General features: G+C 36.0%; 2 protein-coding genes and 1 long non-coding RNA gene across 3 annotated transcripts; 2 read left to right on the top strand and 1 right to left on the bottom strand.

The window, feature by feature from the left end:
• Window positions 1-1,418: 1,418 nt before the first annotated feature.
• Window positions 1,419-3,513, top strand: LOC113287874. The gene is made up of 6 exons (XM_026536744.1): window positions 1,419-1,676; window positions 1,776-1,883; window positions 1,981-2,108; window positions 2,253-2,353; window positions 2,526-2,585; window positions 3,190-3,513. Exons 1-6 carry the CDS (start codon window positions 1,448-1,450, stop codon window positions 3,272-3,274), a joined length of 711 nt encoding a protein of 236 aa, XP_026392529.1. The 5' UTR covers window positions 1,419-1,447; the 3' UTR covers window positions 3,275-3,513.
• A 448-nt stretch (window positions 3,514-3,961) lies between these two features.
• LOC113287866 (putative S-adenosyl-L-methionine-dependent methyltransferase Mjls_1072) lies at window positions 3,962-6,058 on the bottom strand. Its single transcript, XM_026536733.1, has 2 exons — window positions 5,450-6,058; window positions 3,962-4,949 (listed from the first exon to the last, which is right to left on the bottom strand). The coding sequence occupies exons 1-2, from the start codon at window positions 5,880-5,882 to the stop codon at window positions 4,333-4,335; spliced, it is 1,050 nt and encodes a 349-aa protein (XP_026392518.1). The 5' UTR covers window positions 5,883-6,058; the 3' UTR covers window positions 3,962-4,332.
• On the top strand, window positions 4,660-5,665 carry LOC113287881. The gene is made up of 3 exons (XR_003330374.1): window positions 4,660-4,968; window positions 5,116-5,209; window positions 5,421-5,665. It is a non-coding gene; the product is annotated as an uncharacterized LOC113287881 (long non-coding RNA).
• Window positions 6,059-10,763: the final 4,705 nt, after the last annotated feature.

Genomic DNA, 10,763 nt, shown 5'->3' with positions numbered 1-10,763 from the left:
AAGTGTGGAACAATAAATGAAGAAGCAACTAATTCCCCTTCTCTTTTACTTTGTTTTCTTCTCTTGTCTCCATATTATTTTGTTATTTCTCTACTCAATACTTGAACCATCTTTTACAATTACCGACTTTTTATTTTGTTTTCGCATGAATACAACCTTGGATTAGTGGACTCATACAAAGTACCAATTAATGCTGAACAAGTCTCGTAAGATGCTAAGAGAAAAGAAAAACCTTTCAAAGTATTCACTCAATTACTTAATATTATATGATTCATAAAACGCGTCATGTCAAATGTTGCATCTTGGTATTCTTTCTGTAAGTTTCATATACTATTGTTTTTTTTTAATTATTCGTGATTTTAATGCTTAACAAATATTGATCTCCATATAATTTCTATGGATGTGCTAATTCTATTGTACATCGTTCTACATGGGTGATCAACTTTTACTGAATACGTATGATTTTCTTTATTCTCTAGATTTTTTTTATAGAGATAGAAAAACAAATCTATCGAATCGAAAGATGGTCTACATTTTCTATTCCTCCAATGAAACTTTAGTCACTAGAAATTGGTGTATTCTTTGTTCTCTTAGTTTTTCATAGAAAAAGAAAAAAAAATCATCGAAAGATGGTTTACAATTTTTATTCCCATAATGAAACTGTAATCACCTCTATTAAATAAAAATAGTGTTATCTCGGTTGGATTATCTTTTGGGTAGTTAATCACGTGCATGGTTCATTAACCTACGAACAATTAAGTTTGGTACCTTCCTCGATTAGATGAAGATCATGTGATTCAATTTTATATGGTTTATATTTTTTCTATACAAGAAACCATCCGGATTTTGCATATGCCATGACTAATTTTTGTTCTTCAATCGTCGATACAATTTTGGTATATCGCAAAAATCAATATCAATTGCAATTACCATTATACGAGGAATTGCTACATTCCCGGGGAATATTTTTATTTTTATTTTCCTCCTGGTACTAGTCTCCAAAATTATAAACCGTTCCACTTATAGATGGAGTACGGTAGGACACTCAAGGTCACTGTGTGCGCACCCGGCTTGTTAGTCAATATCATTAGTCCTTGGAGTGACCATATTTATCTTCATTTAGTTTTCTTTTGATAAAAAAATTGTACAATAATTTCAATCTGAACCATTATCACATTGACCGTCAAGGTCACGAAATTATTGAAAATTTGTTTGCATGATTTAAATGTTTTTGGTTTTAACGTATAAGGAAAAAAAAATGTTCCAAAATTGTCCATGGTTGTTCGAATATATTTGGCCTTATAGTGTGGTGGTGCGTGATGTGGGCATTCAAATCTGCTATTGGCCCGGATATTTATACCTGGGCCGATGGGTGAGAAGAAGCCCGTAATGACGGAAAGAGATAGAAATTCCAGACACACAACAAAGCGAAGAGTTATCCGAAGCAATGACAGCAGTAGGGGCGCGCCTTATTTCCACGGTTACCGGAATTCCCCCGCCAAATCCCTCCCAGTCTGAAACTTCCCTTCCACCGTTAAAACCACCACCACTGCAACAACAACAGCATTTCATTCTCAACACTAAAACCAATCGCAGAAATTTCTCAGTTCTCCCTCTCACACTCATTCCATTCCTCTATCAACCCTCTCCGGCCTCCGCCTTCTCGCTCGGCATATGTACTCACCTCTCTCTCTCGAACTCCGATTGCTCAAACTATCCATATTTTTGTTTCTATATAGATATATTTTCTTACAATTTTTCATATTTGATTTCAGCAGGACCAAAGGATTGGTTGAGAGATCAGAAGAAGAAAGCATCGAAATATGTGTTAGCTCCAATTGATGCTTCTAGAAATAGCCTTCGGAGTGCACATCTTTTATTAAGTAGGGTTTAACAAAAAAAAAATTATCCGAGAGGTTTTACTGATGATACGATATCACTTGAGTTTTTAATTTTTGATTGGAATTTTAATTCTCACAGCTACGGATTCTGACAATCCGGATAAAGATTTCGAAGAAGTTCAGAACCTATTAAGATCTGCTACAAGAGATTGTGCTCCTCTAGAAAGGAATTCTTTTGTCTCATTTCAAGCTAGTACTGGTGTTGAGGTTTGGCTTTATTTCGATTTCGAACCTTCATACATTTTTCTATACTGATAAGAGATGCAATTACATTGTAAAAAAAATGTAGAGTTTAGTGTTTGGTTACCTAATACAGGTTTAATGCTCTAAATCTTGTATTATTGTTATCAGGTTTGCACGTTTACTTTGGTTTTGAAGAATGCGGCTTCTTTATTGGACGATAAGGATCCTGTTAAGTTGGAAACTGAAGCTATTTTAGGGAGTCTTATAAGGTAATCCATGATTTATTTTTACTAAATTTGTTTCAAGCAATCTATATAGTAGTAATTATCGGTTTCATTACTTGTAACTAAGTGTAATCATGTTCTAGTTATATACATTGTGGAGTGAAAACAGCAATGAAACTGCTAGAGAGTAGTACTTACATTTTATCTTTAAATGCAGATCTCTCAGCTCCCTTAATGGTGTGGCAAATGAAGCCGACTTTCAACTTGCCTCCAGCAGGTATGTAAACTAGTTCTTGTCTTTTACAATCAAAAGTATTTTAGTAAGCTTAGTTTTTCTGAAGCATGATTTGGGTTTGCTTCCATCATTTGGATATAGCGTTGTGGTATACCTATTGTTGATTGTCACCTTAGTTGTGATTTGGTACACAAGGATCAAATTATTGATATAGATTATTAAGCAATTAGATATCGACATAAATGATTTGTGCTTCGGAGGGATTCATATTTCTGACAACAAATTGAAGGTAATTTGAGATAATTGGTCTGTTCAGTAACCAACTTTCAAGTGAGCACTGTAGATTGTGTTATTGTCTTTGACCTGATTTTGCTTAATCATTGGCGTCATTAAATTCTGTGAAAATTTTGGACACGGTGTATGAAGTATAGTCAGGCAGTGCAGGAAAATATATCCTTATTGTCATTGTCAACAATCTCTCTTCTGTGCATTATCGTATTCCTCTATTTGATTCAGAAGTTTAGATTATTGTATTGCTTGTAGTCTCATTTTTGAAATTCAACTCCCACAGACTGGGTTGAAGTTGAAAACTTAGGTAGCCGTCCCAGGATGGCTAAGACTTGTTATCTGTTCTCTTGTGATGCAGAGAAAAGGTGGCGGATGCCTTGTTGGACACCATAACCTCACTCGACAAGTTCGAGCAGGGTATCAAGGATTGCCTTGAGATCTAATAGTTGCCTCTCCATCCTACAATCAAAAATAGCCTGCTGCATATCAAGCCTAGAAGAACATTGGATGCTAATTTGTGTTAAGTTCTTGTGATTGGGACTTGTAACAGCTCTTCACTTCCCTCATTTTTACCAGTATCAATAAGAAATTCTGTGTTTACTACTACTGTCTAGCTGTCTTTCATTTTCTTTCGTCTCTTTGCTTGGTTCTTCATGTGCAATAAAAATCGATGTTGTCCGCTTTCATGATTCAACCACAAGAAGCCCCTCATGCCCACAGTGCCTTGGAGAAGTAGTTTTCTCTTTTATCAAAATAAGATGGCCTCAAACCCATCATACCAAAATGGCTACTTTGGATGATTTTCATTTTGTGGTCATCATATTTCATAGCCTTGTTGTACTGCGTAGCACATCCAGAAGAAGAAGTTGTTGTTAGATATTTAGTTGCTTTGGATTTTGTTTAAGCCTCCTTGCCATGCTTGTAGTTGAATTGCATGAATAAATGTTAAACTGTCTACTTGCAATGTACCCGTATCTGGGTGTCAGTAAGTCAGTTCATACTGTACTCTTAAAACATAGTTGTCTATGAGTTTGTTCAACACAATTAATGTTTGATGTCTGCCTGCTCCTTCATGTTGCTTTGCCTGTATGTATTGGAGATTTGTAATATGTACCATGTTTTCTCCCACATCAACATAACATCTTTTCGCGGTAAATAGGAACATTTATTTTTTTACTTGTGCAGTGTAATATCTGCCGACATACTTGATACTTGGACAGAACAAGAACAAGATATTTAGGAAAGACTTAGATGGACTCTATCCTTACTTACACCTCTCCGACCTCTAGTAATTACACAGGGACTAACAATATCCCGCTTTATCGATTTCCTCAGTACAAAACCATTAGATCACTTTACTTCCATGGCTTCAGCTTTTGGATAAAAATACGTATGTAAGACCACAATTAGAATAATTCCTGAACTTGACACATATTGGAGAATCAGCAGAAATGTATGCTTTATATGTTTACATGGTTTTATGCTTCTTCTAGTCGATTGTTTATTCAGGAGATCCAGAGGCACTCACCAAATAAAGCCGACAGCAGGGTTTGTTATCATCCGGGTTGGTTTGGATTGACCTAGGCAACTTCCGAAGCCTATTGAAAAGATTAAAGGGGTCATGCATTAGACCAAAATTGGCATCTGGGTCTCCAATCTGTGAAAGCTTAACATCAGAAAATCCTAGAGACGGCAAGAGATGATCAGGCCAGTCACTATAAAATTGAAAGTTGGATTGAGAAAGTGTGGTTGACGACTTGTTCATAAAATCCGCTAGAAGGACTGTATGGGTCAGATTGCAGTTAGCGGCAATGATGTTCAGGACTTGCATGGCTTGCTGGTGGGAGAGGTAATACAGGATACCTTCAAGCACCCACACTGTATTTCGTTCAGGAAGATAACCAGATCTCTTAAGCTTTTCTAGCCAGTCATCATCTCTTATATCAGCTGCCACTCTAATTAAAGATTTAGCCATCACTGCCAGTTTCTCGTATTCATTTGTGGAGCTCATTGCCAGTTGCAGAAGCGCAGCTTTCATCTGCAGGAGCTTTGGGAAATCAACCTCAAAAACTTTGCTCTCATTCAAGCAGCTCAGCCTGTACGCCCTTGCATCCATGCCTACAGATAAAACAAACATGTGAGTTTGGACACATTCCTGTTTTGGTTGATTTTCTGTTTACCAAAAAGGTTTACGCATAACACTTAAAATTTAAAGCCATAATTATAGGATACTGAATTATGTATGAAAATACATTTGAAGGAGAACCTGATGTTTTTTCTACAGACAGCTCAGCTATTGGGCCAATAAGTGCTAATTACTCCGTGGATGGGCCATAATTCAGTGACACACTGATTGCACCACTCTAAACTTTTCATATGTAAGCTTTCCTCACCCATTCTGTAGCTCTCCTCTCCATCTAAATTTGAGACGAGAGTTTGGTCATGCATCACATGAAGATCAAAATCAAGTGAGGTGCTTAGAAAGAAGAACAACAACTAGGATATCTTATACTATATGTTTAGGAAGTTATCTGAAGTGGTTGCTTGGATTCTACATGCATGCTGATGTTTTAGTTTCTAAAAATGCAGGAAGAAGTGAGAAAGAACAGTAACATTACCTGCACCAAGTAGAACAACTTGGGTGTCTTCGCCGTTGAAGGATTTGAGAGCTGCTTCAATCTTTGAATCAAACCATAATGTGCGGACAGCAAGAATCACCCCAGATATTTCACGTGCATTATTGAGATGGTCTTTCTTCATCTTCTCATGAAGACTTGTTAAATACTTCTCTCCTGCAAGTACATCTGCAACAGGATCGTGTATGACATGCTTCCACAGAGCTCTCCCAGCTGCAGTTTGACAAGCTGAGCGCTGGAGGAAGTCCCATTCGTTATCAATAGATTCATGAAATTTCTTTACTGCATCTGACAAAAGCATGTTGGAAAGTTTAAACTCCGGCCATGCTGATTCCACTGGGAATCCATGTTCTTGTTTCGTCATCTGTCTGATCGCGCAAACTCTACCACAGGAAGGAGATGGGAGAGACTGCATCAATAAATATTTGGAAAATGTATCTCTGTTTCTCTTAGTTTTATGAATTAAGAACTAAATAGTGTGTTGGGAGGGGATAAGAAAATAGAGCCACACAACCGTATTTTGAATACTAATGGTGTCGGATACTCCTCCTGGAGGGAAAGGGAGGCAATCAATCCACCACGCCTATCCTCTTTCTCCCTCTCTATTTTGTATGTGTTGTGATGAAAATGTCCTCCCCTTTTCCAGTGAAAATGATAGAAGCAAAATAGTCCCCACAAATGAGGCTGTGATACAGCAAAATTGGCTTCTTTCTTTCCTTAGTGACAAAGAGGTCAAGTACTTGGCTATGAGTTAGTCAGCTTTCCTCCTTTACCTATTTTTGTCAGGGCTTTCATACGTCGACAATACTGTGCATTCTTGGCAGGTATTTGGTTGTTTATGATGAATCCATAAATGGTGTTTTGCGTTGTAGGATGGGATGTCAAAACAGACGGATGAAATTGGAGAAGGCAATTGCGAACGTGGCTCGAGATTAACTTCTCATCAGCAGATTAAATTTTGACCATCACGGGTTTTTGCCGTACCAAAATGGCACCTCGATTTCTTCACCTCGTGTGGCGTAAATATTAACACAAACTGAACGGCGAGCGAGTTTGTATGAATACTAGGACTCGCGCCTCTATCACGGCTGTTGACCGGATTCTTTTCTTCTTTTTTCTTTTTTTTGTTGGCGTGGGCACTTTTCGAGCATTTTGTTACCGTTTTGACTTGAAATATGTGCAAATTGTCTATGCAACCATAGTTTGCATTGTGATCGAAAATTTGTCAATTAATTTGCCACCGTCGTCCAGGGGTGGAGCTAGCTTGGAGCATGGACGTATAGCTGTACATCCAGCCGAGCTGGTTCCCAAGCCCATTTTTAGTCGTTATAGCCCATTTGAGCAATTTTTGCATATTTTGCACCCTCAATGTACCTATACTAGCAGGGGTGAGAATGGACCATTTTCACCTCATCCATATCCAATCCAATACATTACGGATGTCAAATTCCAATCCAACATCCAATGGATGACGGATGGACGGATTGGATACAGATAATCCAATGAATTTGTTTTAGTTAAAATTCATAATAATCAAAATAAAGCCAACACAAATAACTTCTAATAAAACCTACATATCCTATATATGTATACACAAATTAAAATGCCATGTTTAGCACCCCAAGCAAACACCTTAAGACTTCCTAAATGATCCATATTATTTTCTAGAACCATATAAATGCCGTTAATTTAATGGTTTTGGATGTTCAATGGAATTTCAAGGTTGCATCCAAACCCGATTCATAATCCTTTGGATTTCAAAAAATTCCATCTGCATCAAACCCATTAACGAATGGTCGGGCATTCATCCGTAAAAGAACGGTTGGTTCCGGTTAAATCCGCAGATTACAGGCCAAATGCTCACCCTTATATACTGGTATGGGTGCTTCTTTTCTCAAATATAATTTAACAGTAGGCATAGGGCTAATAGCTGGGAATTTTGCAGATCACTACTATGGAGCTAAAGGTAAGTTCTTCAACGGAGGAATGACTCAGGATAAAGAGGTGGAACAATTGGAATGTCTGGCAATGCATGAAGCAGTGAAGTGGGCAATATCAAAAAACTTTCCTAAAGTTATATTTGAGTCCGAAATTGAAGTTTTAGTTAAGTCAAAAATGGAAGAAACTTCCTATGTTTATTGGTTAAATCAAAGTATTGTCCTAGACATTAAGTTTGTATTTCAAAACCAAGAATATTTTGTTTATCAGTCAATAAAAAGAACCAAAAATGGACTAGCAAATTTAGTAGCTAAGAAATGTAGAAGTAATGGTATTAATTTTGAGTATGTGGATAATTTCCCACCTGAAATTAATTCAGGGATATTAGAAGATGTAATTTGAATCCTTAATCAATAAAATCACTCTTTGCATCAAAAAAAAAGTACTTATACTAGTGACTTACTCATCTTTTTTTTCAAAACCTCATTCCACCCCTGCTATCATCTAAAATTTTCCTCGTAATGCCTTTTTTTTACCGTGTTTGAAACCAAGTATCACAAAAGTTATAGGTTAAATTGCTCGAATAATGTGTGAGCAAAAAATTTCCTTTTTCTTTTTTCCTCTAAAACAATCATTTTTTTAACCCCTATAGTAGCATGTAACTTGAGGCTTAGGAGTATTAAAGGTTAAGATGAAACTGAAAAAATTCCAAAAATGAATTATGCTACTATGAACCAAAATTTAATAGATAAATTTGCACGCGAGTTAGTGTCCCAAAATATATCATATAACTCAAAATATACATCACAATAAAGAATCTATCATGGTGATTGATTCAAAATCTCCATTGTAACCCTGATCACATGACTAAGTAGTGACCTAAAATTTATTAAGTGTCCCGAAATTCTCTTCATGACCTTATCAAATCTGGGAATATTTGAGAAATCCAAGTTTGAGTTCTTTCTTCCAAAATTTGCAACTATCACAGACATTGACAATTTCGTATTTCACTGTATTATGAAAAATAGAATTTACAAAGTTGAAGATTTTTACAGAGACATATTTGCAACTAATATACAATCATTTCAACGACCTGATTCCGGTGTACTGCAAAGAGAGTTTTCCATTCATTCAACAATATGAAGTATGCTTGTCAGAAAAAGGTGATAGCGGCCAATGTATTTACTAAATCGTGATTCAAACTTTAACAATTAAACAGGGTCTAATCAAGTATCTTCCTAGTTAAAGCGAATCCTAAGCAATATTATTAGGACCTATATGAAAAACCAGCTAGACTGCCATCTTGATTCTATTCTTCCAAATCTTTTTTAGTATATATTTTCTTGCCTTGGTTTTACTTGGAATCTTCTCATGATACATTTTATGAAATATCATACTAAAAGAAGATAATCTGACTTGTTTTATTGAGTACAATCAGGTTCAACAAAAGGTGTATTTTTAATTGGATTTATCATTGATGATATGTTAGCTCGCAATTCACAATTTCTTCAATTTATTGGCATGTTGCAAGCATCCATCATCATTTCCGCATTTCTCAATACAAACAATTTTTGTGCTTTCATTGACCAAGGAATTGTAGTGTTTCCATCGGTCATCAAAGAAGTTGAAGTGGAACAGTGTCTGTTAGAGCATTGCTCGGTCGAACTCACAAGTGTTGTTATCTCAAGCTTGTTGTCAAATTTAGTTGTCAAAACTATATCGTGATTTCTAGTCTACAATTATTTAAGTCTCCGACTAAGATAAAAATGTAGTCGAGAAATAGAGGATCATGGCATTCATCATTGCATTCTACCGTTTGAAGGCGAAGATCAACCGAAGATTTTGGAGAACTTCATCAACAAAAGGTAAGTGAAGACTAAACCACCTATTTTTCAAGTTATATTCACTTTCTATCTTTGAACGATGTCGCATAACTAATTAGACTATTATGCATAGACAAGAATTTCGAGTCGAGAACTAATTATCAAGTTAAAGGACCTCTTGAAATATAATGACTAAGCTTAATGAACATTTTTTCATACTTGATAAATTTCGGTTAAGGACAATTTATTGTTCGGAATGAAAATCGTGATTCAAGTTTTATCATTCGAAAATAGACTTTAACAGTGATATGGGCCATTGATGTTATTCAGAAATGTTTTGAATTGATTTAGAGAGAAATATAGAACTACTATAGATTCGGATACAAGACATTTTTATCAGTCTTATAAACTGGGAAAAATGTTATAAGTCTGAACCCGTATTACATGTATCGACACGTAGCTGAGTAGCTATATATCGACTTGCAGATTTGTGGTACACATATTCTTATATATATATCATGTGAAAATATGTTCAACTCGTGAACCGGATTGGTATGCATAATCATATGCAAACCTTTTAGGAACTGTGGTTATGGAACCTAGTTATTTTACAAACAGCTACGCAAACCAAAATAATTTTGTGTTCCTAAACTCGGTCTAAGTACCCAAACCGGCACGCAAACCAAAATAGTTCTGTGGACTCCGGAACCGGTTGTAGTCTTAAGGTTTCCAAACCGTTAAGGATATTTAAATAGTTCTGTTGACTCTGAAAATTGGTTTGGTTAAATGTTTACAAACCGGTACACGTGACTGACCTGAGTCATGAACTGCCACTTTGTGCATATACTAACCATGTCGATTATTTTCAAGTGCGATTAAATTATTTCCACGACATGATTAGCATTTGATTAATTCTCTAAAAACATTAAACTTATTCGATCATATGATTGTGACTCAAAATTAATGTCTTAAGTGTTCATGGAAATGAATATTAAGCTTTTAAGTTCAAACCGACTAGTTTCGGCTAACCACCTTAAAATAGTCTTTTTACACGGTTCGGTTACGGTTTCACCTAACCAAAGTGTATATCTTGCTTATATACATCAGATTCAAATATTCATCTAACGGTGGATAATTTTTTCTTGGTTCCAGAGCTAACTTAGCTTAAACCTAAAGCAACCTATGCTTTGAATGTCTATAAAAGGGGAACTTCAAGCAACTAGGATATTTGAATCCCGACACTACCGGTGTGTCTAGTTGTATTTAGAGTTTTCCTCTTCCTAACCTTTTAGGGTTTAGCGACTACAAAGTATTCATAGGGATTCATGAAGCCAGGTCCAGTTATGTTTCCTTGATAACCCGTTATCCTGATTATGATTGTTTGTTGAGCTTGCTCCATTGATCAAGATAGATAAAAATCATCAAAGTTCCCTTCGTATCAAACTTTGTTGATTCCACAAGTTTTATACTTGTGAGGTGAATAATAATCTAGGCTGCACTTCGGGTTGCATAAGTCCGGATGTTGAAGTTATATA

This window comes from Papaver somniferum, chromosome 1, assembly GCF_003573695.1.
Source record: "Papaver somniferum cultivar HN1 chromosome 1, ASM357369v1, whole genome shotgun sequence".
In the NCBI taxonomy this organism is placed as follows: Eukaryota; Viridiplantae; Streptophyta; class Magnoliopsida; order Ranunculales; family Papaveraceae; genus Papaver; species Papaver somniferum.
Note: the sequence above shows the minus strand (reverse complement) of the source record. Positions and strands in the feature narration are given on the sequence as shown.

Bases quoted from the DNA above. Each gene is read 5' to 3' on its own strand.
- LOC113287874 (XM_026536744.1), top strand. From the start codon at position 1,448: ATGACAGCAGTAGGGGCGCGCCTTATTTCCACGGTTACCGGAATTCCC. The intron at 1,884-1,980 runs GTAGGGTTTAAC...TAATTCTCACAG, and splicing joins GAGTGCACATCTTTTATTAA to CTACGGATTCTGACAATCCG. The intron at 2,586-3,189 runs GTATGTAAACTA...CTTGTGATGCAG, and splicing joins TTTCAACTTGCCTCCAGCAG to AGAAAAGGTGGCGGATGCCT.
- LOC113287866 (XM_026536733.1), bottom strand. From the start codon at position 5,882: ATGCAGTCTCTCCCATCTCCTTCCTGTGGTAGAGTTTGCGCGATCAGA. The intron at 4,950-5,449 runs GTAATGTTACTG...TTTTATCTGTAG, and splicing joins AGTTGTTCTACTTGGTGCAG to GCATGGATGCAAGGGCGTAC.